The 22,395-nt window shown below is 43.9% G+C and overlaps 2 protein-coding genes across 2 annotated transcripts; one reads left to right on the forward strand and one right to left on the reverse strand.

The window, feature by feature from the left end:
- Positions 1-424: 424 nt before the first annotated feature.
- On the reverse strand, positions 425-17,222 carry prpf8 (pre-mRNA processing factor 8). The gene is made up of 43 exons (XM_069147992.1): positions 17,045-17,222; positions 16,296-16,422; positions 16,008-16,176; positions 15,678-15,842; positions 15,326-15,544; positions 15,007-15,219; positions 14,665-14,790; positions 14,434-14,539; positions 13,933-14,123; positions 13,672-13,791; positions 13,365-13,554; positions 13,034-13,153; positions 12,528-12,662; positions 12,236-12,365; positions 11,911-12,107; positions 11,322-11,528; positions 10,669-10,832; positions 10,422-10,548; positions 9,906-10,098; positions 9,526-9,713; positions 9,148-9,386; positions 8,832-8,978; positions 8,485-8,695; positions 8,242-8,358; positions 7,870-8,117; positions 7,576-7,755; positions 7,312-7,447; positions 6,910-7,079; positions 6,551-6,680; positions 6,295-6,441; positions 5,985-6,145; positions 5,560-5,751; positions 5,128-5,365; positions 4,790-4,918; positions 4,243-4,356; positions 3,941-4,114; positions 3,446-3,639; positions 3,035-3,274; positions 2,720-2,861; positions 2,412-2,552; positions 2,180-2,319; positions 1,486-1,688; positions 425-1,069 (listed from the first exon to the last, which is right to left on the reverse strand). The coding sequence occupies exons 2-43, from the start codon at positions 16,411-16,413 to the stop codon at positions 915-917; spliced, it is 7,026 nt and encodes a 2,341-aa protein (XP_069004093.1). The 5' UTR covers positions 16,414-16,422; positions 17,045-17,222; the 3' UTR covers positions 425-914.
- Positions 17,223-18,918: 1,696 nt separating this feature from the next.
- On the forward strand, positions 18,919-22,346 carry LOC138197286 (arsenite methyltransferase). Its single transcript, XM_069147995.1, has 10 exons — positions 18,919-19,050; positions 19,778-19,911; positions 20,317-20,467; positions 20,546-20,682; positions 20,791-20,860; positions 20,950-21,031; positions 21,138-21,269; positions 21,349-21,491; positions 21,688-21,810; positions 21,981-22,346. The coding sequence occupies exons 1-10, from the start codon at positions 19,015-19,017 to the stop codon at positions 22,056-22,058; spliced, it is 1,086 nt and encodes a 361-aa protein (XP_069004096.1). The 5' UTR covers positions 18,919-19,014; the 3' UTR covers positions 22,059-22,346.
- Positions 22,347-22,395: the final 49 nt, after the last annotated feature.

Raw genomic sequence — 22,395 nt, forward strand, 5'->3', positions numbered from 1 at the left:
GGGGGGGGGGGCAGCTCCTCCGCGGCGTGCTCGCTGCAGGATCCTCCTACTGCTCCGACCAATGCAACGAGAGCACACGGGGACGCATGCAGAAACTCGCCCCGCCAGGTCGAGCGTGCAGATGCATGTTAGCGGAGCGTGAGCTTCCTGCGTGGATCTGCGTTCAGAAATGCTGAACTGTAAACTATAGGAAAGTACACACACACACACACACACACAGGACATTACATGTTCAATTGACCAAGAGAGGAGTGGCTGAGTGGAGGCAACTTGACCTTTAACCTCTCCGGAGAGGGAAGGAAGGCCAAAAAAACAAAACAAAACAAACAAACAAAAGAGTTCCCCAGTACAGTCATAAGGAACATACAAGTCTCACTTCCCCTCTGCTTTATACGTTTTAGAAATCAGGACGCTCACAGATGGATGTTTCTTAAAAACGGGGATCTTTATTTAAACCCACACTACAATGTCACAGGATGTACAGTACAACGCAGTAACGGGGGAATTACTGGCAGGAAAATGCAACTTTCAATTTCATTTCTCAAAGCGATACGAGGAAGCGAGTTCTTTCTGAAATAACGTCAATCATCGGATGTAATACCAAAGTGTTGTGTACTGAAAACTACACGTAAATGCACAAATGTTTAAATGCACGAGAAGCCACAAAAAAAAAAAAAAAAAAAAAAAAATTCAAAAGACTCACAAAAAGAAGCCTAACTTTAAAAAGGAGGAGAACAAAACAACATTTGTAGAAAATATCCAAATGGTCCTAAAGCCTTTACATACAAATTTCCAAACATCCCAGTTTACATGTGTCGAATAGAAATATGAGAGGGGCTGTTCTGGTCGGACTCCACACGAGTCTGGCAGCGCTGCTCTCTCTACAAAACACGTCAGGAGCGGAACGTCGGCTCTCAGGCGTACATGTCCTCGCGGTCGGCGTTGTAGATCTCGCCCTCCTGCAGCGAGGCAAAGTTCAGGAAGTGCGAGGGCCGATGGACTTCGTGGTAGAACTCTTTGGGGTTGGCCAGCTGCAGGTCGTACTTCATGTTGGGGTCATGGCGCACGCCTATAGCGGGACGGGTTGACAAAAATCAGTATTTAGATTGTGCAGGTCCTTTGTTGATTACACACACACACGCTTCTCAGTGGTTTGAGCACTATGCCACGCAGGACTCGAGCATGACGGTGCTGCCTTATAATCAGCCATAACTTATATTATTTAAATACCAAGTGACTGACAGTTTTTGAGCCGTGACGCACAATTAAACGGTAAAAATCAATGAAACAGTCCATGGGACACAGCGGAAACATCAATGTCTGGCACCGATTTATCAAAAAAAAAAAAAAAAAAAAAGACAAACAGCAGCATTGAGGTCATGACGGACGTGCCACGGATCCGAACTCGGTTTTAGAGCACAGGCAGTGAGCCAGTCCGATAAAATACAAGTTAATCTAACAAAAGGAAATACTTCGGCTACTGACCCATGAAGTTGTAGTTCCAGGAGACTTGGCCAGGCACCATGAAGAAGCCCAGGAAGCGATCAGAGAGCAGCATCTGCACTCTTTCATAGTGGGACGGGAGGTAACCTTTAGGGTTGTTGCCCTTGTCTGTGTTCTGTCGACCCCATTCATACCCACTGGGAGTCAGCTTGTAGGCTGTGAGCGTGCAGGAGCCCGGCGTAAAGCTGTAAACCAGAAGAAAAAAAAAATGCAGTTAAGCACCATCGAGCTTATTATGTGGTAACAATTCCAACATAAGAAATAAACAGAAGCTTAGTTTTCCTTTGTGTTCTGATTTGAAATATATTGTTATTTGCAGGCAGCAAAATTCTTTCCCGAATTTGTTTTTCTCGACAGTGCTGCATCTATTATCAGACATTTAATTGTTTGATAGCTTTAATATTGGCCACAGGACACCATTGATATCCAAATGCAATTCAAAAAATCCTTACAGATTTAAATTTATCGACAGATTTTCCAGGAAATTCTAATCTAAGCAAAGCTCTCTCAGCCAGGTTTTAATCAAACATCAACGGATTTGTAATTTCTACGCAGGACCACTGTATCGAGTTTGGAACCAATATTTCAGGAGAAAACTGCACCAGATTTTTTACTGCGGCCTCTTAACACCTGCATGAATAGAAAAGACAAGCAGGTGTCCAGCAATGAAACCTACCTGCAAGTGATGATGATGGTCTTTTCTCCATCCCAAGAAGGGTTATCAGCCATGACCTTGGCGTGGGTGGTGACGTCCTGCGGGGAGAGCTGCGGTGACTCGTTGGGCTGCGTGTGGATCCAACCAAGGGGCTCCATTTCCTGCGAGACAAAACAGAAAGCGTATTTTTAGAACCGTTACAGAGTTTAACCAGAAAAATCGAAGAGTGAGCTGGAAGGTTTCTTTGTCTTACTTTGAGGTATTCGTGTCCGGGCAGCTGGTTGGGCAGGTGGACAGTCTGGTGTGTCCCCCACTGAGGCACCATGACGATACAACGGATCTCCTTCACCTGGGGGTTGTCTGGTGGGCTGGTGCCATACAGGTATCCTGCAATCTGGACCGGCACAACATGGTCAGTTTACACGGCAACGGTTTGTTCACTTTGCAAAACGTGTGATAAAAGGACCTTGGAGGTAAAAGTGTGCAGCAGTGGGATTTAAATGAACACGTCACAGGTTCAGAGACAGAAGTTAAACGGAGTGCAATGTTCTGGATGCATGCCTGTGCTCGTAGATCTGAGATGCAGATGAACTTCTTGAGGACATTTTTGGGCAGGATGTAGGTGTAGCCCGTCTCCTTGATGTCATCAGATGACACGTAGATGTGGTTGGTTCGGAGATGGAGGTTGGCGGCAGATATGGCCCTGAAGGGACAAAGAGCATTACAGCCAGCTGACAGAAATGACGGCTGTCCAGTCAACCATTTACTGAAACGAGCAAACGATGTCTATTGTTCGTTAACTAAACACCCGAGTTAAAAAAAAAAAAAAGATGCCTCTAAACATAGTGTGACATTTAAAATGAGCTGGCTGCGTACCGGACTCTCCACTCAGTCTTAGAGGAGAAGGTCTGCGTCTCATAGTTGGAGGTGGTGGAGGTGATGATCTCGTCTCCGTGCTTGTTGACAGTGCGGGTCTGCGTGGCGGTGAGCTGCGACTGCTCCTTGGTCTGCTTCTCGATCTCGGCAATCTGCTGGCGCTGTTGTGACGGAGCAGAGATCTCCATACCGAGGATGATGTCACGGATCTCGGACTGGGTCAGCGAAGCCACGTTCACACTGGATGGAGAGAAAGGAAGCGTTGACTCTTAAAAACGAGTCCATCTCTATTTTGCTCCATCCAGTTACAGAAGAGAACATTTGCGTCCTTAAAAACTGCGGTCCCGATAATTGAAAACCGCTGCTTGAGCCACATGCTGCCTCCGTTTTGTAAAGGAACACGGCACTTACTTGTTCTTTTTGCCGTAATCGGCCAGAATGAGATCCTTGAGCTGCACTTCCACCTTGATCCACTCCTCATCGGTGAGCGTAGGCCAGATGTGGTGGGGCTCCGTGATGGTTGTTTTATCAGGTTTCAGGATCACCTTGGCTCTGTCGTTGTTGACGTGGAGCGCTCTGAGGATCAGGATGAGTCGGGAGAAGGCCTACAGGTGGAGCAGACAACCAAACACAAACTTTTCACACAGGGGAGTAAAGATGATGTCACCAGAAACGAAGGCATCCTAATGAGTTATAATGAAAAGTCTGCTCCGGTATAACCTGACAACCACAAAGGCACGTTTCTCTAGTAAACACGGCTTAAAGTAGATGGACACAGATGCTTTCTAATAAGTTTTGTATAACGTTGCTATTTTCCTGCGAAAGAACATCCACAGAGACACAATGTAGGCGTTACGAGTTTAATCCCGGTCTGACTCTTCAAGGAAGGGAGGGGGTGAGACTCACCGTGTAAGACGAGATGGTCTTGAGCCAGTCGTCATAGAGGTTGAAGAGCACCATCTGCGGCTCCGTGGCCTTCAGGATCAGGTCTCCAAACTTCTCCACCTTCAGACAGGCCTGGAAGGGCAGCTGCAACTCCGAGCCCTTGATCACGATGTTGGGGAAGTCGAGCAAGTGGACCTGCACAAAGAGAAGAGAAGTACGGCATCACAAGCGGAAGAGGATTGTACTGTGGTTTCAGCTTTCCAAAAATTACACCGAGATGATCCTTCAAGGCTTGTAATTATTATAGCATATAAGAATCTCACCTCCAGAGGATCCAGCATGCCCTTCCTGGTTACAATGATCTGTTTGGGCTGCTCCTCTACGGGGAGGGAGCGAATCAGGGCAGCTACTTCTTCAGCTGTTTTCCATTTGGCCAGCTAAAGAGATGAAACAAAAATCAAGTTATACATGTGTAGCAAGAAAAAAAGACAACTTCTGTATTATTGTTAAATACCCAAGACCACATGTCAAAGGATAAGAAGGTGTTTGAGAGCGCCTGTGCCTCTTAACCGAGTCATAAAGGTACATAGTCCCTTATTTCATCAAATAAATTGGCCGTTGAAATTTCAGCAGCACTTTGCCTTCTCATCAGCAAATGATGGTAATTACATTTTATTCAAATTGTTTGTATTGGTTCAGTATTATAAGAGTGAAACACAAGGGAAAACTAAATTTAGACTAGTCTAATAGTAAGAGGCCTTTTTCTAAATTAAAAGGTCAATTTAGTAAAATAAACACAATAGAACTCAATCAATGACAAAAGCCATGCTGGCGTATATCAACGTGAGTAGAGGTAGAGCGTCGCTGCACCTGTCCCAGACGTTTCTGTCCAGCCCACACAGACGTGTGAATGATCTTGAGGAAGAGCTGGCCGGTCCTGGGGTTGAAGATGAAAATGGCTCCATTGATGGGCTTCGTGGTCAAGTTTCCCTCAAAGGTCTGTGCAGACAGATGGAGAATACATGTGACTAAATTCAAAGATTTTTATTTTTTTTGTGTGCATATTTTAAAGTCAGCAAATCCAGACAATTAAAAAAATAATAATAATCAAAACCTCCATTACAAAACAATTTTTTTTAGGAGACCACAACTCTGTTTTATGACTGTGGAGGGAAATATAAATGGTCACACCCCCCGCCCCCCCTCACCTTGTGAATGGTGACTCGGTAGACGTTCGTGTCGTCCACAAACCAGATGATCTGGTTGGAGAAGAGTTCGCCGTAGTTCTGTGAGGACAGGTAGGGCTCAGTGGGCTCAGAAGAGTACAGCTGCAGACCTTTGCGGATGCGCTCCCTGAGCACATACAGAGCAGGGTTGGCCTTCATGATCTTGGCCATGGCCTGCTGGATCAGCGGCTTGCTTCCAGGGAACCAGTTACCGTAACCACTATGCAGAGGGAGTAGAAATTTTAAAAAAAGGAAGGAAAAGTGTTAGCCACCTCACACTAGCAAAAACAATTCAACTCCAGTAATTTCATTTAAAAACAAGACAAAATGATAAAATGACAGCCTCGATGTTTAGGTTGATCCGTTATCTGCAAACATAACTGCTCACGTGTTTGAGCGTGTACCAATTCTCACCTGTGGAGGTTGTAGGCCAGGTCAATAGCAATGAGCACCCCAGTGGGGGAGGGGTAGATACTCATGTTGTCCGTGGTGTAGTCCAGGAACTTGGCCCTGGCGTAGCGCTCGATGTCGTGAGAGTCGTAGTCACCCCAACGGAGCTGGATGTCAATCCAGTACTTTTGTGTCGTGGTGCTGTCCATCACGTCCCTGTAGGAGGAGGGGAACATTTAAATACACACGAGACTAGGTATATGATGTTTAGATATGCTTTCATTATGACAGGTATATAAAAAAAAAAAAAAAAAAAAAAAAAAAAAAAGATAAAAATCTTCACATTGGTGATGAAAGTGATGACATGACATTCAGAGTTTTCAAGAACGATACCATTTTTCTGTCAGTAACGATGCAGTGAGTGACGTAAATATCAACCTAAGCCTTACTTGGAATCAGCGAGCAGAGACGGCCGAGAGACATTCCACTTGTACGACGCGAAGAGGAGGATGTCTGCGCAGGACGAGTTCATCTTGTACGACTTCCTGGGGTGGATGGTCTCCTTCTGCACCGTCTCGATCTCCAGAGCATCCAGCTCCTGGTCAAAGACCTGCAAACCAAAAAAACAGAAATATCATTCACACTGTGGGCAGAGTGAGAGACATTTGTTTTGAAATGTTTTTGTTTTTTTTAGACATATAAACTGAAGTTTTAAATTATGCGCTAACTGCCGCGCTGAGAAGTCCGAACAGGACCGACCTGACAGAGATCCATGACGATGCTCTCGTGAATCTTCTGCCACAAGTGAGCCCTGAAGATCTGGATGAGGGAGATCTTCAGCGTGGGGATCTTGCCGTGCATGAAGATTCCCGTCAAGTCGAGTTGCACTTGGAAACCCACATACACCTAGAAACAAAAAGAAGGAGGAAAAAAAAAAAATATATATAACCCGGTCCAGAAGTTTTAATCTGTGACAACATAAAAAAACAAACTATGAACTGCTGTGTGGACTCACGTTGGCTCTGTTGATGGTGGGCGACCACCACAGTGTGAAGCGACGGTTGGGGATTTGGTTGAGACCAGATCTCTGGGCGTTGGTCAGCTTCTTCCATTTCATGGACTCCTCAAAGCCACTGGCCTTTTCCCTGAAGGCCAGAGAGACAATTTGGGTTTTTAATGCGATGAATATGATGTACAACAAATACGTTTCTTGGCCATTATAAACACAAGAGGTTTGTACACAAAGTAAAAGCGGCATTAAACTTAAACATGTTTGTCAATCACATTGAAATAGCACATTAAATGTCTTGGGTAGTTCCTCTTTTCTATTCTTTATGCGTTTCATTAACATTCTTGGTGTCAAAGTGCTCTCACCAGAAGAGACCCTCCCAGGTGGGGAAGTAAGTGCCTTTGAAGAGGGTGTGCTCCAGGATGCCCTCCACACCGCCCAGCGCCTGGATCATGTCCGTGCGGTAGTTGTTCAGGTTCCACAGTTTGCCGTCGTGTCTCTGATGAGTCCACCAGAACGGATTCTGTTTCAGCACCTGCACTCGATCAAGACAGAGACATCGACAGTCAGTGGCTGCATGTTGGTGTTACATGTTAAAAACAACATATTAGCGCGCCAATATGTTGATATCAAAATTGTAAGCAATTGGGTACGTTCATATTAGTATTAAAGTCAAAACAACTGGTGTCGACTGTATCTGGGACTGAGAAATGCTAGCAAGTCTCAAAACTCTCAAGCTATTTTCTTCATCAGTGTTTCCATCATACCTGATACTGTTTGAAATCTGTCCTGACTCTCCAGCCTTTGTCATAGGCCAGAGTGTGTCTGTCCTTCTGGAAGAGTGTGTTGATGCGAGGGATTCCTCTGTCCCACGAGTCCTCCAAATCCTCCAGAGTCAGACGCCTGGAACAAAGAAAGCGCATTACAATTCGTCTCGTCTACGCTCACGATTGTTGAAATAAATATTTTTTCGATCAGTGTACAAGAGCAAGCCTCAATGAATCCAGCTCTTTAAAAACAGGTCAACACACCTGTTCTGGGCGATGGCCTCCTGTCTCTTGAGGGCGTACTCGGCCCAGACCCTCTGAGAGTCGATGAACTCGCTCTCCCACGGCTGAATGTAGCGGTACAAGTTAGGGATCAGCTGGTCTTCCTCGTGGCTCATTCCAGACCTGAAGTGGGTGATGCCCACATCTGTCTGCTTGGACCACCTGGTAAAAACAGAGACAATTTGTACAACTTGCTGAGGCACCACAGCTGAATGAGCTTACACAGGAATTTACTGACAAAAGATCAAGCGAACGCAGATCTACATGACGACTCACCGCAGGTCTGACTGTGGGATAAGCACATGGCCCATGGACAACATCCCAAGACCTCCCAACTCTTTGGGAGTGTAGAAAACTACAGGAGGGAAGCGACTAGGCATTTTGGAGTTCAGGCCGATCTTGATACGCGTCTGAATCTTGTTCTCGCACTTCACCAGCAGGTCCAGGAGCTCCTGGGTGTTGACCACAGCCTCGCGGAAGTACGTCATCAGACCGATCAGAGCCGTGTTCCATTTGTTCACAATCTGCAGATAAAAACCAGATATACTGAAATATTTTGACTATGTGGTTATGGCTTCTGTTCCTTTTCATTTGTATCCAACTGTGCATTACTGCTCTCGTTTACAGGAAGGAAGACGTCCTGCTCACCTTGGTGAATGTGGTGGATCCAGAGGCCATCAGGATCTGACGCACTCTGTTGTGGAAGCGCTGCATCGATTCATCATCGACACGCAGGAAACACTGGGCCGTCCTCTCTTTAGTGACCTGCACGAGTAGAAGAAAAACACAAGTGGGAAAAAAAACAACCATTTAAGAGAGAAGAGAAGGCAGAAGAAAGTCTGAGCAGCACAGCTGTTTGATAACATCCACATCGGTCGCTTAACTCCTCACCTCATTCTGCAGGTTCCAGACACCGTCCTTGTGGGTAAACTCCTCGTAGCTGGTGCGGCACTTGGGGAGGATGCGGCACTCAAAGCCGCACATGTTGAAGAGCAGGTTGGGGTTGTCTTTGCTGTAAACGGACACAAAGCTGTTCTCCCACTGGACTGTGGTCACAGACCTGGGCAGGCGATTCTTGATGTCCCAGAACACTGCACGTCCACTGGGAAGGATAAAATTGGAAAAAAGTTATGGCTGTCTGTCTCAAACATCTTGACAGTCTGGTTAAATACGTAAAATGTTGCACACAGAATGAGATTCGAATTAACAAAGACTACTGGCTGAAGAGTCCAACTCACAGGTTGACATCGTGCTTCATCAGTCTCATGCGGGCGTCCCGAGGCCAGCACTTCTTGTTGTTGTAGCCCACAATGTTTTCATTGTTGGGGTCCGGGTGCTCCGTCAGATACCTCTGAATCAAGTCTCTGGCCTCGTCAGCGGAGAACCTGGATGACCCAAGAGAAAGTTTTATCTCAATTTCCTTCTTGAGGGGGAAAAAAAGGTTCCTTTTTTTTTTTTTTTAACTTGTTGTCACAATTGCACAAACTTTAGGAAGACAAAACAATACAAGTACAAATGAAACGGTCCTAAATCATTTCGGCGATTTAATCTCACCTGAAGAAGATGTGGATGCGGTCGATGTAGCGGCAGTACAGCCGGATCGGGTGGGCGCTCTCTGTGGCCGTGTCTTGGAAACTGAGGAAGTCATTGGGCATCTGAGGCGGGCCGGCCATCTCGCTGGCACGGTGCAGGCCGAGCACCAGCAGGTCCATCACCAGGCCGTAATACTGCACGATGAACGAGGCAAACTGGAGTCCCCTGATGATGCCGTAAGAGTTGGTGTGGTTCATGTCCTATGTGAAAGACAGAGGAAAATATTTAGCACAAATACCAATTAAACTCAACTCCTTGTCTTTAACAAGTATAAAAAATATTTTTTTTTAAAAAAAGGGCATCTAGTTGCAAAAGAGTTATCTGAATGAGTCCACATACCTTGTAGTTGATGACCACATTGTTCTTGGCTGTCATGTAATCAGCAATATTGTGGTCAACAATAAGACGCAGCAGCCTGTTGAGCAACGTCAGATCAATCTTCTCGTACATCTTTTCGTAGCGGGACTCCAGCATCACGTTGCACTCGCCCTCCGCAGTCTCCCACACGTCCTGCAAGTTGTTGATGCCTAAACAGAGTAAAAAAAAACAACAACAACACATCTTTCAAATAAAGCTTGAAACTCTTTCCTGCTAATGAGGTTTTCAGATTCTGAAACCATGTTATTAGCATTATTGACAGTTTTATTTCCACACGGAGGAATTACACAATATGATCAGATGTCATATGGTAACTATTTACTGATATAACGAAGCCTGACCTTGGCACCACTTGTAGACCAGCAGAGGTGGTGGTTCGGTGTCAGCAGGTTTGATCCAGGGGGGAAACAGGCGCCTCTTGTCTGCTTCGTACCAGAGGTACTGGTCCAGGTAGGCGTCGGTGATCTTCTCCAGGGGCTCCACGTCATACACTGGCACCAGGTGGCTGTACAAGTCCATGAACTCAATTCCCACCTGCAAAAGAAGAAAACGTTCTCAGACTGACAGAGGAATTGAATATGAATATATAAAACAACAACATTGCGACACCAACAAAGAAATTAGAAACTATGACAGGGAGCTTACAGCAAACATATTCTAAAGTGGTTTACAAAGGCATCGCTCACATTATAGTCTATTTATTACACAATAAGCCAAAAAATACTGCTACATTTTTTGCTACAACTTTTGTTTGTATTGTTTGCAACCTGACCTGTGAAATGTTTATAAAAAAAAAAAAGGCTTTAAATTGCATGAAATGATTGCAAAGGAAACTATCACCAGGCGTTCGTCCTGACCTCTTTGAAGGCTCTCTGTGTGAGCAGGTGACGTTTGATCCTGGAGAGGGCTTCGTGAGGATTGTCGTAGGCCTGCTCGATCAGCCCCAGCTCCTCCCTCTGACTCTGGTTCAGCCGAGACTTCACACTAAGAGGGCAGAGAAATAGAAACTGAGTAATGTACAAAAACAAACATCCCCTGCGGTTGTGTTGCCTGCTGTGAAGAAACATTTGCTGATGAAGTTGGTCATGTACTGAGCATGTTCACCTGTACGCCTCTTTGAGCCTCTCCAGGGCCAAGATCAGCAGCTTGGTGTCATGTTTGTAGGACAGTGGAGGGAAAGGGATGGGCGAGAACCGCCGACTCTCCAGCCAGTGCACAGTGGTGGTGTAAATGGCTACTGCCTCCTCTGCTGTGATGTAGGGACCATCCTGTGGGCATAAGATACACACTTCAATAACAATGTGGCAAAGTGTGAAGAAGCCTGCGTTGGTAGCAAAAATATAGAGATGCAATAGCAAATATTTGATCATTTATTGGTTTTGCATTTCTACTGATTAACGATCATGACAGAAATCATCTGAATAAATGTGTGAATGGTGCGGCGCCAACTGCAACTGCAAGTGCAATAATACGACCACCATTCACTTCAATATTCCTCCAGTTGTTACGCACAGGCAAGCGGACCAATGCAAGTGCGCCTTTGTAAAGAGGACTTGGAAGCTCCACTTTAAATTTGTTGAGTACATTACATTTCGTTTTTCCATCTGCCAAAGCAAGCTGACAGTCTGCAACACTTTTAGCTTATCAGTAAATCCAAATGTGGATCACTCCTTTAAAAGCAGCAAAAATAGAAGCGATCAATGCAACCGTTTATAAACACTGATTTCCTTTCGGAGCTGTTCTCTGTGAATGTTTACCTTCAGGTAGTTGTGCTGTCTCTCCTGCTCAGCTTTCAGGTACAGACGGGTCAGTCTGCCCAGGTTCTTCTTGCACACCGTCTTGTCCACGGTGGCGCCGCGACGGATTCGCTCACGGTTGTAGTGGGCTGTGTTGGTCCACCAGTCAGCTTTGGCCTTCACATAGCGCAGGATCATGTTCTCGATGGGAGTGGGCAGACCGGGCACCTGAGATCGGGGGTGGGAATATGTCAGTATTTTATAAATTCTTACTTGGCTTAAAGTAACTATTTAAAAGCACCCATGTGTGACTCTTACAGTGAAGTTGCTCCAATACAGTGGAGACACTTTTTATATGGGAAAGTATTGTTCACTGATATTTCTAATCAACAACTAGAGCACCGTCTGTTGTCCCAAGTGTCTGCGTTATCCAAAACAACAAGTGCTAAAAACGTCTGTAGTCTCTAATATTACACATAAAACATTTTACTGAAGATACTTAAGTAAACAAATCCTCAATCAAACAGAAAATCACTGATATCTTGATTTCCGACAGACCATCCCCCCTCCTCCATATGGTTCTCGGTCACAGTGATCCCAGTACACTGACCTTCCAAGGGATGTTGGCTTTCCAGCACCTCCAGGACTCGCTGAGGTGCTGCAGGATGGTCCTGGCCTTGTTCTGTTTGATACCCTCAGGCATCATATCCAGGATGTCGTGCATCACAGCGGCACGCAACTCCAGGTCAAAGTGAGACTCCACGCGCTGTTTGGTCACGGTCTTGGCCACGCCCTTGGAGTGACGTCCTGTTGAGGCAATCACAACAAAGCTGCTGCTTAAACTGACACAGTTTCTCACAGCAAATACCACGGACTGTGTTCGGGTCACATCACTGGCTGCTTTTAACGAGTCATATGAAAATATGCATGCAAACCTTCAAACTGCCTGGCCAGCAGATTTCCCAGCCACCTCTCCAACAGTGGAGTGATGCCTCTCATGAAGAAGAGCCACACTCTCCAGCCCGGAGCCCAGAAGCCACAACCGGGACCTTTGCCCACAGGACCCTGATCAAACATAAACAATAGCGATCTACTTTAAGATGCAAAGTCACTTGTCAATATTCCGTTTTTTGTAGTTTGTGGGAACATAAATCCTTTCTTAGGACACCGACATATCTTGTGTTCCAAAACAGTTCCAATAATCGGATTTATTGTGTGTTTACTCACAGTGTTGAAGCGATAGTAGATGAGATGCTTCAGGTCTTTGCACATCCGGATCTGTCTCATCAGCTTGTACTTGTAGCGGTACATGCCCGTCAGCTGACCCACATGAGCGAAGATGTACTGAAGCCCATCAGACAACTACAACACAGACAGAGCTCTGTGAAATCACTGGGTAAAAGGACCATACAAGTCATGTCTGACCACTGAAACTAACACATTCTCACGAACAGGAAAAGGACCAACTACACAAAACCCTTTATTGTTATGCAAGTACATCCTTGTGTTTTTTTTTTTTTTTGTGTGTGTGCCAGTCCCCTGTGAAAGTAAAACCTTATTCTGAACAATTAGGAAGAAAGCCATGACTTTACAAGTCAACAGATAACACTGTCAGTCCAGTCAGTACATTTGCTGATATTACACTTCCAAAAGGCAGATGAATAATGTAAGTAAGTGTAGCTAGTCCTCAGATGAGTTGGGATGTGTTGAGCAAAATTTTGAGTTGAACTGACCTGGAAGGCATCGACGTTTCCCAGTCTGTACTGCACGTGGCTGTCCACCACCAGCTTGCTCAGACGCAGCACCTCCCTGCACAGATGGAAGGCATTGCCGAATCTGGACTTCTTTCGCTCCTGGAGGAAACAAACAAAAACACAATTGTAGTTTAACACTGGTTAGAGCAGTGAGGACGACTACTGGCAGCAGAATAGACTGAGACTTTTAACAACAACAACAACAACAACAAAGCTTAAACCACGGTTTAATGTGGAACTTCAGATTATTTTGTGTGTAAAGCCTCCAACCAAATGATAATGTGAATATTGGTAGCCCTGGAGATTGTACCTTTGTGGTCAGTGTCTTCACAGGCTTCAGGTTGAAGTTGTAGTCCAGATGTAGGTAGTTGAGGTTCTTACGGTGGATGAGCAGATTAAGCATGTTGTAGCCCTGTCTGCACACCTGCAGGCCGACCTCCACCCAGTCCAGCTTGGTGGACTGAAAGAACTTTGTGGCCTTAAAGGAGCGGAAGAGATACCTGAAAGATAACAAAAGGAAAATCTTTACAAAAAAACCTGGCTAATGAGCAAAACTCTGCTTTTATCACAACGACCGGTTAACAGGAAACCAAATGTAAATGTGGAATGATGCTCACCTCTTCTTCTGGGCCTTGGGTGGTCTGTGTTTGAGAGCATTGAGTACGTAGTACTTCAACAGTTTCTGGTAAGATACGCGCACCTTCACCGGCTGTCCTGCAGGGCAGTGCTCGCGGTACCTGAGGAATAGTTTAACATACCATTAAATAGCTCTTAAGAATTTTACAAAATAAATATTTCCACAAAGCCAACTCGTCTGTTTTCGATCAGTAAATTGCAGCAGATTTATTCTTGTTCCAGCCTGTTGGTCGTTTTCTTACCAGTTCTTGATGAGGGGGATATCAATGGCTCGCCTTGTGCGGCCAGATCGGAGGTTGAAGGGTCTCGGTGCCCAAAGAAGAGCAATGCCATTGGCTGTGTTGTCCGAGTAGAGGGGCGTCTCTTTGAGGAAGGGCTCCAAATACTCAGGAAGCTCAAACTCCTCATCATCATCGGGCAGAGGCTCCTGGCTCTGAGTGGCAGCAGGAAACAGAAATATGAATTTCAGAGTTACTAACTTGTAAAAAAGAGTCATTCATCTAAATATCAAACAATTAGAAGCAATATCTGAACGGTGAAGTCTCAACTGCAGCTGCAGCCAGTGAAAAAAGTCACCATTCATTATAATGTTCCTCCAGTTCTTACGCACAGGCAAGCAGGCCAATGCAAGTGCGCCTTTGTAGGAGGATATCATTTCAAACTTCACGGTAGACTTTTTCTAACGTAATCACACTCGTCTTTCCTCAGAAAAAGGTACCAGTCGGATAATCTGCAACACTCACCTTGACAGAGTGTCTGTGTGAGATGGGGTTGATCAGCGGGTCGAAGTAGAACGCCGGAAGATCTGGATCCTCCGTCTTGATAAATACCACATTTGGTGTGTGGTACCTGCAGAATGAAAGTCAACTAAAAGTCACACAGCCAATAGATACTGTAACTTTAAGAGCAAAGCAAGGCAATTTTGTCTTAATGAGATGGCACTTGATGGAAATCTTCACTCATTCACTTCTTACCAGGTGAGGTGGACGTGGTGCGGCAAGTTGTTGTACAGGTAGGGGAAGGCGATTTTGTACTCCGTCCTGATGGGCTGTCGGATGATGATTTTGTTGATGTCGTTGAACTCGTTCCAGTCTTCGTCCCTGCAAGAGAAACGGATAAGAATAAGCTCAGGAAAAAGTCATCCAACAACTGTTATGTTTGGAGTGAGACAAAATTACAAAACAATTACAAAAAGCAATCGCTTTATGAAAGGAAAATTTAAAAGTCCAACAAGTGTGTTTTCATTTATAAGCCTCTAAGTGGCTTTAACGTAAAATAAAGGGTGTAAAGTCTGTAGGAGGTTGATGTATACATACTGGAGGTTGATGTCTCTGACCAGCGGCTCAAATTTCGGTCCTCCGGGGATGGCCATATTTAAAGCCTTGGAAGTGAAGAAGGCTTTGAGGTCAAACAGGTAAAAGTAATTGAAATCCACAAGGTCCGTCAGAAGCTGATTGGCCAGACGGTAGAGAGTGGACATCATGGGCAGAGTGAACTGCCAGCGACGGTAGGTGGTGCCGTTCACAAACCTGAGCAGGGAACAAATTCATGATTTTTAGATTTTTCAAGCAAAACACATCAGCTGAATATGGGTGCTTTAAATCCTTGACTTTGAACGGAGACGCGAGTGCTTACTTGGTGGTGTCTTTGAGCGGCTGGTGTTCATAGAACCACTCGACCACTGGACCGTCTTCCTCAGTATCAAGCTCCATCTGGATGGCCTCCAGAGGTTCCACATCAAGGATGTTGTCAGCATAGTCCAATGGCGGCTCCTCATCATCAAATGGCGGAAAACGCATCCGCTTGAAGTGCCGCCGATCGCGCTTCTCACGACGCATCATGATCCACATGGTGCTGGGATCAAGATAAGAGATACCGACGACTGTAAACGTGTTCAATGCACTTTATGTGTATTTTCAGGTTTACAAAAATCAGGCAAACCCAACTGGTACTAAAGTAATGCGTGATATACCACACTCTCTCTTACCCCCATTGAGCAATGTAGACTGGCTCTATGACCCAAGGGATTTCATTCACAAAGGAAATAGCTCCAGTGATGTGGTAGAGTACGGGCACATCTCGGATTTGTTCCCAGGGCATAGGCATGTTTTCCAGCAGCTTCAGAACTGCATGGGGCATGTATTTAAGGGCACTGTCCAAGAAAACAAACACACAAAGAAGCAAAAGGTACAGGATGAGATACAAATAAGCAAACAACTTTTAGGCTTAAATAGGCTTTAAATGCAGGAAAAAAGAAAACACAAACTTGATCAATATTTTGTGTAGACACATTTGCTACTGCAGGTTTGATATTTACCCAAGGTAGACCCTCTTGTCATGACGAAACTTTCTGTTGGTCATGTCTCCGTGGTCCCTGATGATCTTGCGGACATGTTCCGGTGGCATGTCTTCCTTCTGAGCGTCCACAAAACCAAACTTTCTCTTTTCTGAATAGCGCTTTGCCTGCAGCTGCTGCCATTTTCTTGCTGTAAAGCGGGAAAACAATGAATGCATAATAGCAATGTTAATTCTGCCCATCTGTAATGTGACACGCTAATTTTAAACAAAACGATAAAAGAGATGTACTGAGTGACAACCAACATACCTTTCTCTTGCAGTTTTTCCTCAGACATGAAGTCGGGGACCTGTGCAGGAGGGGGCACGCCTGGTACACCGGGCGGCATCGCTGCCGGCATCCCTCTGTAGGGGAAGGTCGCTGCCATGGCGCCTCACTGCTCAACAAAACAACATCAAACAAAAGAAATACTATCAACACTGACGTTAAAACCACAGAGATGGGGTGGGAGGCGCAGGTCAAATCAGAACAATTACATGTACTTTAATTCAAGGTTAACGTCATGTTGATGAGAAACTGGTATTACAGCTCTCATTCTGGGGATGCCTTCAACAATTTGTCGCCGTAAAGTTGTCCTAAAACAAACAATCCTCTCCAATCGTCGCAAAGTCCGAGAAACCGCTTGACGCCAATATAATCGATTACGTTCACGTGTTGATACGATACAAAACGCAGCTCTTGCACGCGGACGCGTCTCTGCATCTGACGTGTAATCGTGCTTCCAGCTCGCGACTTTGCTGGCTAAATTAGCTTAGCATAACTTCCCGAGCGGCACAAAAAAAACAAAAAAAAAACTACCAAAATACGCAAAAAAAAAACAAAAAAAAAACTTATAAAAGCAGCAGACTGTTAAAAGTGAACAAATTTTTTTGATGTTGTTCGGTAAATTATACGACGCGATCTAATGTTAAACCTCCGATCAGGCCCAGCGTGGTGGAGGCGCTACAGTTAGCATGGCGGCTAATGGCTGAGCGGAATATATATTCAGCACCACGTACCTTCACTACCTTCAGTTTATTAGATCTGAAGAGTCTTGATCCGCACACACTCAGCTACCACAACATTTCTCGCCGTATTTTCTTCTTCTTTCTTTTTTTTTCTATATATCAGTGTTTGTGTTGATTTGTCTTCATACAAACGCATCACGCACGACTACCGACGGCGGCCCCACGATGAGCGCTCTCCGGTGGGAGTCACAGACAACACTTACGCCACTTACGTCACTTACGCCACTTACGCCCGATACGAAAGCCTCTTCCTTCCGTACGAAGTGCGGCTCTACGTAGAAAAAGATGCGCCGGCGTCGAGGAAGCGCGATCGTGAGAGTACCCGGATGCTCGTCGTTTCCGGTGCACGACTGCTCCCTGCAGTGTTGGAGGGCGACCTGCAGGGTGACGAGCAGACCGGCACATCCGGGAACTTTGCGTTTCAGAAATGTGCCCGACCACATACGAGTCTCTCTGTAGACTTTAATCTAAAATAGCGTTACAAAACCAATCTGCTGTAAACCACCGGATTAAAATTACTTTTAAAAAATGACACCGCGGCACCATGTCTAGGGGTCATATTTAATCGGAGGTAATAGTTTTTCCCATCATTGTTGGTGCAACTAACTACACAGCAAGTCTCCGGCATAGCCTTATTATTTCAACCGGTTAGTTTAAAGCAGAAATTTTGGGAGAAAAGTCTCAACTTCCTCTGATTCTCTGTTGCTGTCAATGCAACGCAAGCGACATTTACATCTGGACACAGACACACTGTAGTCTTACATCTGGTGAAAACATGTGATTAATGGGTGAATTGACAACGTTGTTAAAGCTTTGGGACCGCCAACGTGATAAAAGGCTTTGCAAGTACTGACCATTTGTTATTTGATATATGGAGCTATATATTTATAATAATAGTTATATATATTATTATTATCATAAATGGAATTATAATGGCAATAAGTGAAAATGAAAGGCAACCAGATCAGCAGTTGTTGTCAGTTTAGTCAATAAGACTGTACAATAACTCACCTCTGGCAAAATCTATCACATAACAAATACATTGTTGACTGTGTTTCTTGGTTGTTTGTATATAATATATATAGATATATACTGTACTGTATATACTGTGCATTTTATATTTTTTTACTGCTATTTTACTGCTATTTTATTGCTTTTTGATTATTCTATTATTATCTTATTGCTTCTGTATGCTGCTGTAGCGAAACAATTTCCCCTCGGGGATTAATAAAGTAACTACCTACCTACCTACCTAGTAAAAACGGTGTAGACTCAGAAAGCAGACAGAATGGATCAATCAGAGGGCAGGATAGAATAGGCCAATGGGAAGCAAGGATAAATAGACCAATCAGATATTCTATATTTTATCTTGCCTTCCCATTGGTCTATTCTAAACTGCTCTCAGATTGGCCTAGTAGCAAACTCAATAAAGTTTTTTTTTTTTTTTTCCTGTTTGGGGTTTTCTCTTCAGCTCTGAAAGACAAACCTTTTTTATTCTTTAACATTTGGACACAAGCCCTCCTGTGCTTTATAAACTAACAGTTTAACACAAAAAGGTTAAAACAAACTTATTGTACACCGAAGTCTGGTGGTGCAATACCTCACTTAACTTCCCAAAATAGTCTAAATTATTAAATTATTTTTTTGACGGCTCCATAGTAAAGTTATCCACGCTTTCATTTTCTCATTTTGTTTCGCTAAAAAAATATGAAATTATAAAAATATTATAATATTTTTCATATATAATTTATATGAAATTATAAAAATATTATCGTCAGAAGTTGTTTGTGAAACCGATTCAGGCTTTCGCTTTAAAACTATAAGTAATGACGCTTTTATTCTGAAACAACTGACCGGAAAAGGGGCAGACCTGACCAAAGTACTTCTTCTTATTCGCACCGTGTTTGCTTTTGAAATCAGTTTGAAGCCAGTTTTAAAGCTTTTAATAGTCTTCGTGCAGAATGGCGACTTGTGACGACGTCCGGGAAAATGTGAAGGTACTTGAGAGCTGACTGTCAGACACCGTTCAAGCTTCGTGTTCATTTTCAAAAGCTGTTGGGACGTTGCATAATAGTCGCTCGGTCATGTTTCATTTCCAACCCATGGAGAATTGTTTTTAAACTAAGTGAATACGATCCGAGTTGCTGTGTTGCTTCTTTGGGAACAATGATGTTTAAAACGTTTTCCAGATGTTCGTCAAGATTATAAACAATTAAATCATAACTAGAAAGTTTGGGACTAAATTCAGTGTTTAACTTCTGCATGGTTTGTGGTCCTTGAATTACAATGTCATGCCTTTGGTTAACACATTTAATAAAATAACAGCTTCGTTCGTGGCCGTCTTCACAACAATGTGCGTTTTAATCAAACCAGGCAGACTACATTAAGGCCTGAAGACATGAGCACAGGAAAAGTAATACACTAACAAGACAAAAAGTTGAACAAATATAAAAACATATACCAAACATTTACGAAAGCTATCACAGAGACTGCGTGTCCTGACTTCAGCAGGCAGAGAACAAAAGAAAAGAAACGTCTTAAATTAATATACAAAATTTAGCAAATCCCCTGATTATAATGTGGCGTTGTGTCGTGGTAGTGAGGATGTGATGTTTGTAATTCTAGTTTCAATGTGACCGCAGAATTAGACCCACAACAGGACAACGGTGAAGCAGTGCAGTTGAATTACAGACTAATCATATGTTGATCAATGTCACCGTGCAGAAATACTACGGCAGTCGACTGGAGTCCTCTGGTGATTTGCAGACCAGCGCCGCCTCCTGCAGTGTATCCTCCTGCCCAGTGCGGAGGAGTGTCACAGATGCTCTGAACCAGGTTCACCCTGAGGTCACCAAAAGGTACACCGGACAAACTTGACGCACTCTCATTTCAAACCTCTTTCAGCAATGACCAAAAGCTATGTTATTAATCCCTCAGAACTGTGTATAAATTATCGTCCAGGTGTAAACAGAGAATCAGAGAATCATTAGGGGATTGTTCTGTAACATTATCCAACACGCAGAGGACATAAATATAACATGCCATAATAACCCACAATCAGGAGACGGGTCAAGTTTTTAAATTATTTAGATCTGTTAAGATAATGCTACAAGCTTATTGAGGAATGACTCATGGTTACATATTTGTGAACCATGTTAGACAGAATACTTTCTGACAAAGGTCTCTTTGAACATCATCCTGTGTCGTTCAGTGTTTGGTCATATTTTACTTTTGCTGTTGTTATTAAATCATCTTTTCTCCAGGTTCTACGGTTGTGGTCTTCCGTTCCCAGCGAAGCTTGAGGGCTGCAGAGTCGTGGATCTGGGCAGCGGCTCCGGCAGAGACTGTTATGCCTTCAGTAAACTTGTCGGACCAAGCGGCTTTGTGACCGGCATCGATATGACAGAGGAGCTGGTAATTGCACACGAATGCGCACGTGGAACTTGATCCCTTGAATTTTTTCTTTTACCGATTTAGCTCGTGTTCCTTTAGGTCACAGTGTCTCGTCAGTATGTTGAATATCATCAGAAGAAGTTTGGCTATGAGGAGCCCAACGTCACTTTTGTCCAGGGGTACATGGAGAAGCTCGGTGAAGCTGGCATACAGGATGATTCGACGGATGTTGTGCTGTAGGTTCACATTTGACTTTTTATTTTATTTTATTTTTTTACAAACTTTACCTTTACAAACTTTGATAGGTTTTTAAACAAAAGTGTTTTTCTCTTGAATCTGTTCAGATCCAACTGTGTGATCTGTTTGTGTCCAGATAAAAGAGCAGTGCTACAGCAAGCCTACAACGTCCTCAAGGTTCGTCTGAGGAGTCACTGCAACTTAAGTCCAAGATGTGTGAATAGTACAGGAACACAGTGTTCTCAGCACTCACTTATTTCACACAGGAAGGTGGTGAGCTTTACTTCAGTGACATGTATGCCAGCAATGTCGTTCCTGATCACATGAGGCAGGATGCAGTCCTGTGGGGTAAAACCAGCACTGCACCATCATCTAAAGTTGGAGAGGTAAAAGGCAAGAATGCATGTCTGCATCACTAATCCTCTGGTTACCACCTCTCTCTTCTCTGGTTTAGGTGAGGGAATGGGTGGCTCTCTGTTTTGGAAAGATCTCATCTCTTTGGCCCACAGCGTAGGTTTCAGCACCCCGCGCCTTGTTTCTGCGAGCCAAATCATGGTCCACGACTGTGAGCTCAAAGCAAAAGCAGGTAATAGAAGACAACTTCGACAACTTCAACAGCTCATGAGAATATTTTTCTACTTCTGAGCACGGTCTTCATTTCACAGGTGACATCAGCTATGCTTCAGGCACATACAGGCTCTTTAAGCTGCCCAAAAGTCCAGTGATGTCAAATGCAACTGTGACTTACAAAGGAACTGTGGCAGATTTTCCAGATCAGCTAGACTTTGATTCATCCCACGCCTTCAAGGTATAAAACTCACCTTTTGCTTTATCAGTATTTACACAGGGACATTAATTAACCTGTGGTTTATTGTTCCAGTAAGTGAAACGATAAATCTATAATTCGTTTTAATATCAGATAAAACACGTGCGTATCCACATCAAAAAGTAAGATTTTATGTCACTGGACAAACAAGATCACTGTTTGCTTGTGTGCTGTGCAGAAAGAGGTGGCGATGGAGGTAAGTGGAGAGATGGCAGCTGTCCTCCGGAGTTCCCGTTTCTCTCCCGATTTCAAAATCCAGATGTTGGATCAACCGGAGTCCAGCTCCGAGTCAACACCGCAGGTAACTGTCATTCAAGGTTTACTGCGGCGAGAATGTTTTGAAAATTGTGGGCAATATAAAGAAAGATTATACATGTGACACACCTTTTATAACCTTTTATAGCTCTTGTGCAACACAAGTTCTGACAGTATAAGATTTTTATAAGTCGATGACTGTTGTTTTTTTTCCAGTACTGCCACCTCAACCCGTTTCTATTGGCTGACAAACGGGGATCCTCTGTGAAACAATGCTCCAAAACATGTAAATAAAAAGGCTGCTGCATCCGGGAGAAACTGCTTTCAAAACTTAAGATAACTGAACAAATATAACTGGAACAATAAGTTTTTGATTTGTAGATTTTGTCTTCAAAGGTTTAATTAAATGATTTTAACGAGGTAGTGAAGAAGATTTTTTTTTTTCACATTATCTGTAGTTGCCATTGTGTTGATAGTTAATAGTGTCACTGTAACATTACCTGAAATAACTGTGTTTATTAACATTAAAATGCATTTTCATGGAAAATAAAATGGCTGAATCAATAAAGTAACAACAAAATATCTGCTGGCTTGTGCTTCAATAACTTCCAAAATGAACATCTAAAACAAA

The sequence above is a fragment of the Embiotoca jacksoni genome, unplaced genomic scaffold (genome assembly GCF_022577435.1).
Source record: "Embiotoca jacksoni isolate LCO1_2020_lvr unplaced genomic scaffold, fEmbJac1.0.p SCAF_14, whole genome shotgun sequence".
NCBI classification, from domain to species: domain Eukaryota; kingdom Metazoa; phylum Chordata; class Actinopteri; family Embiotocidae; genus Embiotoca; species Embiotoca jacksoni.

Excerpts from the sequence above, each read along its gene's own strand:
- prpf8 (XM_069147992.1), bottom strand. The coding sequence starts at position 16,413 with ATGGCAGCGACCTTCCCCTACAGAGGGATGCCGGCAGCGATGCCGCCC. Across the intron at positions 8,359-8,484 it reads TCTGGAACCTGCAGAATGAG|GTCACTAAAGAGAGGACGGC; the intron begins GTGAGGAGTTAA and ends CTACTCGTGCAG. Across the intron at positions 5,752-5,984 it reads TCTCTGCTCGCTGATTCCAA|GGACGTGATGGACAGCACCA; the intron begins GTAAGGCTTAGG and ends CTCCTCCTACAG.
- LOC138197286 (XM_069147995.1), top strand. The coding sequence starts at position 19,015 with ATGGCGACTTGTGACGACGTCCGGGAAAATGTGAAG. Across the intron at positions 21,032-21,137 it reads GCAGGATGCAGTCCTGTGGG|GTGAGGGAATGGGTGGCTCT; the intron begins GTAAAACCAGCA and ends TCTCTGGTTTAG. Across the intron at positions 21,492-21,687 it reads ATTCATCCCACGCCTTCAAG|AAAGAGGTGGCGATGGAGGT; the intron begins GTATAAAACTCA and ends TGTGCTGTGCAG.